The 6,676-nt window shown below is 43.6% G+C and overlaps 1 protein-coding gene across 1 annotated transcript; it reads left to right on the top strand.

Moving 5' to 3' along the window:
- The first annotated feature begins 3,683 nt into the window (after positions 1–3,683).
- LOC101773184 (GDSL esterase/lipase At4g10955) lies at positions 3,684–5,546 on the top strand. Its single transcript, XM_004957843.3, has 2 exons — positions 3,684–3,971; positions 4,306–5,546. Exons 1-2 carry the CDS (start codon positions 3,889–3,891, stop codon positions 5,324–5,326), a joined length of 1,104 nt encoding a protein of 367 aa, XP_004957900.1. The 5' UTR covers positions 3,684–3,888; the 3' UTR covers positions 5,327–5,546.
- Positions 5,547–6,676: the final 1,130 nt, after the last annotated feature.

Here is a 6,676-nt window from a genome sequence, read left to right as displayed (position 1 = left end):
CTTGTTTGAGGCTGTTATTGATAGTGATGAGTTTTCTAGGTGAGCCTTTTTACCTCAGATCCTAAAAAAGGAGTAGGTCCATTAGTTCTGTGTGGATATTATGTCTCGAATGAAATCAGACTGTACAAGTTGACAAAAAAGAGGATGCTGGTACAAAATTATGCAAGTTATTGCTAAAAAACTATAAAAAAGAGGATGTTGGTACAAAATTATGCAAGTTACTTCTAAAAAACTATATAAGTTACCGCATGGTTGATTTTTCAATAACTATACATGCTAGGAGTACATTCCTTCCCCCAATTTCCCTATAAAAAGGGAATAGAATACAACTTTACTACTATGCTATCGGTCCATGTTCTAAGAACTAACATATGAAACTTATCCCCCCCATCACACACACATATGGAAAATGTGGGACAATAAAAATGTAATTGTGGAATCACTACATTAAACACTTAAAGCTGGTGCTGGAAAACTCACTACACATAAGTTGCTACTGGACCCACTGCACAAACACACAAGTTAATGTTTGGACCCGCTGCACTAAGCCACTAAACACATAATTTGTCAGTGGGTCGCTGGACCCACTGCACAAACACACAAATTACTGTTTGGCCCTGCTATACTAAGCCACTAAACACATAACTTGCCGCTAGACCCACTTCACTAAATAGATAAGTTGCTGATGAAACTACCATCTGGTTGTATTTTTTTCTATCAGTTACCCTAACAAAAAAAGTTGCAGCACAATATATCCCAATAGAGGTGAAAAACAAAATAGTTGTAGATTTTTTTTATCAATTACCTTATCTAGTTACCTTTTCACGCTATCGTCTTCTTCCATTACATCTTTTTCCTTTGGCTCTTTACCTACGTCACCTACTGTATTGGTTTCCTTTCAATTCTTCGTGAAAAATAATATATCTTTGTTCCGCCCCTGCTGCATGGTCCTTTAATTTATGTATACAGCTTCTAAGTCCATTGGGCTTCCCTCACACCTTTTCATTCTAGAAGTAGACCTAGTCATTCTCCCTGGGAGGCAACCGATACACTAACTTCATGTTTACACTTCCTTGCCATGCTGAAATTAAATTTAAAATTAGAAAAGATACAAAAATTGCTACAATTAATATATGATAAAAGGACGGACACATAATATAGCTTGATTTTGTGAGTAAACTATCACTTCGTAGTTGGTGTCTATTTTAGAAATCAGAACTGATCACGTGTGAAGCAATGATTTTCAAAAAACAACTTCTTCTCGAACGCCAAAAAAACTTTCTACATAAGTTGACCATGTAACATGGGTACGTTTGGGTTTCACAGCACACAATATATAAGTTGCTATAGACTAATCTAATGAAGTTGCCATGACATCTAAAACTAATGTGCCTAAAATCATACTCCAGAAAATGGAAGTCCCCAGTGACGATCTCACCCCTACGGCATCTCACCAAAAAGGCCCTAAAAAATCATCTGACATACATATGATTTGTAATATGAATATCAATGACTGTATTAAAAAAAAATCTGAGAAAACGGTCAAGCAGTATGACAATTTCTCCTCTGCAATTTCAGTAAACATACGTATCCTGTGCTGGTCATACTAGTATTAATCCACTATCAACTAGAATAAGGCGCGAGCATGACGAACTACTCTCATACTACTCTCGCTGCACCTACGTTAATTCCCAAATAGGTCCAGTGCATAATTAATTGGGAAAATTTTTACCAATACAGCAGCAAAGATGAAGACCTAAAATCACCATTTGAATTCATCGCAAAGGAAAAACTTGCACGGAGGAAAAAAAATCCCAAAGAGGAAATAATACGGATGCATGACAAATTCTCCTCGATTTGTCACCGGGAGCCGCCGTGTGTCCATCACCTGCTGTCATGCTTCCCGAGGTGGCCGTCACACGAATCCCCCCAACCGGTGTTCATGGATGCCCCCGCCTCGTTCCGCCGTCTCTTCCACTCGCTCGCATCTGGCTTGAAAACCTAGAGGTGGCGCGTACAGCGACAGCTGTAGCGCTAGCCCCCGACCTCCTCCATTCCGGCGCTCACGGACGCCGGTGGCATCGACCCTGTCGCCCCCAAGCTCCGCTCGTCGTACGCTGGATTGAGAAGCCCAGCGTCGGTTCTAGAAACACGAAAGTGGACGCTAATCTGTTTTGGGCCCGTTCGAATCAGTTCGAATCAGCCAAAATAAGCAGTAGCGGCTGTTCAGCCAGCTTTTTTTTATTTACTTCTCTCTATTTTTACTGTTCAAATAAGCTGCTGCAGCTTATTTGAAGCTCAGCCGGACAGCGGTCGCCCTTAACGGGCCTCTTCTAGCGGAAGGCCGAACGGAAAGCCTGCTGGGCTGAAAGTCGCGCGGTCGCGCTCCAACGCGACCGGTCGAGTGATAGATTTTTCCTCTTTCAAAACGGCTTCACCGGTGAAGTCGAAGCTGAAAAAAAATCCAGACAGATAAGACCTTAATTACCGCGCGGCAAGCGTAGTTAGGACATTCCCAATGGAAGAAACCAACTTAGTTTCCATAGTCTAGGATATTGTATCAAGAAATCATCCTTCACAATGCAACTTTTTTATCTAGAGTCTAAACAAAAATCCAACCAATCATTCTCCCTTCTAGTACCGGATCCTCTGTGCATCATGTAAAGGAGCTCGAGTGACGGGTAGCAGCAGTGCAAGCGCAAAGGATCCGGCGGTAAGCAGGAAGAAACCACTTGGCTCTCCCCAATGCAGATTTGCCGGTTTCTTAGTCCATTGGTGCGCGTGAGGACTTGGTTTCCTCTCTAGGAAATGGTTTCTCTCTCTCCATAATATATCTACTGCCACATCAGCAAATTGCTTAGTTGGATGACAATTAAGAAGGATAGAAACTATCATCAATGTCCCATTAGGACTGGCCTTAGTCCATCTCACTCAAATCAAAGATAAGACCTTAATTAATTACATGGACGACCGGCACGGTCGTGGCGATATATACGTGTGGTGACTGGTGCTGAATTCGTCAGTTGTCATAGCGTGGGCGAGAGACCCGGGGCGCGCATATGGGCCGGCCGGGTCGTCGCCCAAACGACGGGCTGCTTCAGCGACCGGGTCGGTCGAGTTCTGTGCCGAGTGTGCATGGACATGATCCAGCTGGCGCTGCATGGACGACCAGGGAGAGCCACGGAACAGGCTGCGAGGAGCGAGTGATTCTTGCTGGGGTCGTCGTTTCACACTCGTGTCGGTTTCAAGAAGTGACTGCTCACCAATGCCTGTGACTGAGCTCCAAAATTCTCAGCAATGGAACGTAGCGAGGGGTCGGTCAACGGAACGTAGCGAGGGGTCGGTCAACAGAATGGACGTTTTGAGTAGGTCTCAACTTCCGTTCTTGTACGATGTAGCATCATCTCTAGGGGTATCTCCAACAGTTTGAGATAAACTGCTAGCTTATAGGAAAGAGAAAGAAATAAGTTAGTCCAAGAGGACATCTCAAGGCTCATGCAGTGAGAGAGGATCAGAGAGCCTTGTGAGATGTGCGAGTTTAGCTCTTCACCAAGAATTTAGAATATTTTTACACTGCTTATTGCTTAAAATATTAATTTTACTAGCTTAACACCCTCTTGCACTCTCTCGTTGGAGACGCTCTAATTCCCCGCAAGTTCGTTGCACTCCCGCTCGCGTGTGTATAAATGCAGCGTCGTCCATGGCTCGGGTTTTCCATGGCAAATCAAACACACGAGCACTAGAAGAGGCGCACCTACGACTACGACTACTAGCTAGCTAGTAGCTAGGCGCTTAGCTTACTCTTGTCAGCATTTCTGCCTTCCTAGCTTTGTTCATTTGCCCATCGATTGTGGTTGCCTCCGATCCTCAGCAGGATCATATTGAACTATGGGCCTTTCTGATGACAAAAACAAGTTCGACGTCTATGGACCAAAGCATATGATGGCCCAAACTGGCATTGAGTTTGACTGGTATGCACTCTCTTTTACTTACTCAAATCCATTTTCGCCTTTTAGACTTCAACAAGTAAACAATATTCACTCTCAAGAGATGCACAATAATCTTGATACCATGATATGGTATGCCGCTTTTTTGTCAATAGCACAGGGCTGACAGGACCGCATGGCATAATAAGTTGGTGGTTTTCAGCAAGATTTTTTTTAATTTCTGCTAGACTGTACTTGATTTATTTTACCGCAATTTGTTTGCAGAACATAACTCCTAATTGCTTGCGCACATGCTTACGCACTGCAATTTACAAACTCTAATCTAATGATCCGGATCAACCTCATTCTATAATCTCAGGGACGACAAGGACCACTGCCGGTGCATTATCGCCTGTCTTGTTAAAGGCACTTACGTTCTGGAGTGCGATCGAACCAAGAAGGTGGAGGACAAACCCGATGCGCTCGCGCCGGCGTGGTGGGAGAGCTTCCATTTCCAGCGCCATAACGTGCTTGAGTTCAACTGCGAATGCGTCTTCTGCACGAACAGCCGGCGGATCTTCGAAGGCAGAGGATACGTCTATGGAGCCGTCTTCGAGTACGCGCCGCCGGAGGGGGCGCGCCGCCACCCGTCGGCTCCAAGCTACGTCGTCGCCTTCCGCGGCACCATGCCACGGGACCCCACGATTGCCCCCGACATGCTTCAGAACCTCTGCATCCTGATCAACAAGCAGCACGTGTGCCACCGCTTCCTCCACGCACGCGAAAAGGTAGGGCAGCTCCTAAGCTCCATCTCCATCCCCAATAATGGCGGCAGCTCCGTGGTCTGGCTCGCGGGGCACTCGCTCGGTGCGTCGATAGCGCTGGACGTGGGGCGTCACATGATGACCAATAGGGACCTCAACCTCCCGGCCTTCCTCTTCAACCCGCCGCATGTATCGCTGGCTCCGGCGATCGGAGAGGCGGCGAAGAAGGACGTGTACACCGTGGGTTATTTGGGCAGGTACGCACTAGGGAAAGTCCTGACGCCCCACAAGGATCGCATGGACGAACTGTTCCAGAAGCTGAAGCCATGGAAGCCGAACCTGTACGCGCACGAGAGAGACATCATCTCCAAGGGCTTCATCGACTACTTCGAGCAGCGGGAGGTGATGAAGGATAGGCTCCCCGGCATGGCGAGGACAGCTGCGACACTGTCGTTCCGCGACATGGCCTACCAACTGTTCGGCAAGCACGAGGAGCGGCCGCACCTCCTACCATCCGCACTGCTGTGGAAGAACCAGAGCAAAGACGGCAACGCGCACGAGCTCCGGCAGTGGTGGCAGTCGCCGGAAGGCCCGAAGAAACTAGTGTTGATACACAATCTATACACGTGGCCTTGAATATACATGTCTTGTGCTTTATTCTCTCTGTAATATCTGTTTGATTCACCGGAGGCATGTTTGCATCTTTAGTTTTATGTTTTGCGAATTTTAGTGTTTGGTACAAGATCGAGGACCGTATGTTGAGAAGGTTAAAAATCTGTACTTTCATAATTTTCTTTTCCGGTCAAGATATGAATTGCACTAAAATAATAGTGATGGATACGGTCTTGATTTTATATGGAAGTACTGTGGAGATTAACAATAAGTGCACGCACCAATTGCTATCTCAGGGATTCAATAATCTCCTCCAATTCTCCATTGGAGAGAGGATAAACCAGACAAACCCTTTGGAAAATTCGATAATAAAAATGAATAATAGTCAACGTAATCATGGTCATCAATGATTTTTTTTTAAAAAAATCAAAACAGTTGCAAACTTGCAATAGAAACAAGTAGGAATAGCCTGAGCAATGAAAATTTGAACAAAAAAATCTTAACTCTAAAGGTAATTTACTCATTTGATTTGGTTTTCTAAATTGATGATCTATTTTTTGTAAAAACTATCGATTTCTAAATTTGGTAAGAAATTAATTAATTCTAATACTTAAAACCCAAAGTTAATTTAAATTTTTTTAGTAATATATAAAAGGGTTATTTATGGTAAAAATGTGATACAAATGATTTAATGTTTAAAGTATTTTTAGGACTTATTTTATATTTTTGGAGAATTTCTTTATTATGTGAGCCCCTTTCAAATTAACTATCCAGATTGGCGCGCTATGCGCGCCTATACCAAAGAGATTTACCTGAAGTAGTAATGAAAAAATATTGGCTCCTATTATGTCCAAAACAACATCTATCACATCAATGTATTAAATCAAATCCAAAAGCTACAGTAAATCACCATAGTAGCTCAGAGTCTGAGAACGCGCCAACCCATGTACGTTAGTAAAGAGGTACAAATAACTTTTTCTTAGGAATGCACCAACTTTTGGATTGTCTTACATTCATTATTGATTTTAGTAGGGGTAAAAGATAAAATTAGCAATGAAAGAATAATTGGATCATATTCTGCGAGTTTACGAAGTAAAAGCAAATTCCAAAAAGTAAGTAGAGCTACCACGTGTGAACGTAGTATACAAAGTTTAGTTATTATTTTTATATATATGAAATAATTAAATATATTTGATACTCTTCGTACGATATAACTGCAAATAATGGAAAAAATCGTGATTGATAATTTTTTAAAAAGGATTATGGAACCCACTTGACAGTATACGTGGGGCCACGGTTTACGAGGAGTCTTCTTTCCGGGCAAAAATCACTCTCTCTCTCTCGCCCGGCACTACGCATCCACTGTGCCAGGCC

The sequence above is a fragment of the Setaria italica genome, chromosome II (genome assembly GCF_000263155.2).
Source record: "Setaria italica strain Yugu1 chromosome II, Setaria_italica_v2.0, whole genome shotgun sequence".
NCBI classification, from domain to species: Eukaryota; Viridiplantae; Streptophyta; class Magnoliopsida; order Poales; family Poaceae; genus Setaria; species Setaria italica.
The sequence above is the reverse complement of the archived record's forward strand: the minus strand, read 5'-3'. Positions and strand labels throughout refer to the sequence as shown.

What these genes read in the sequence shown, in the direction of transcription:
- LOC101773184 (XM_004957843.3), top strand. Translation starts at nt 3,889, where the DNA reads ATGGGCCTTTCTGATGACAAAAACAAGTTCGACGTCTATGGACCAAAG. An exon ending in ACTGGCATTGAGTTTGACTG is followed by an intron (nt 3,972 to 4,305) that starts GTATGCACTCTC and finishes CTATAATCTCAG; the next exon opens with GGACGACAAGGACCACTGCC.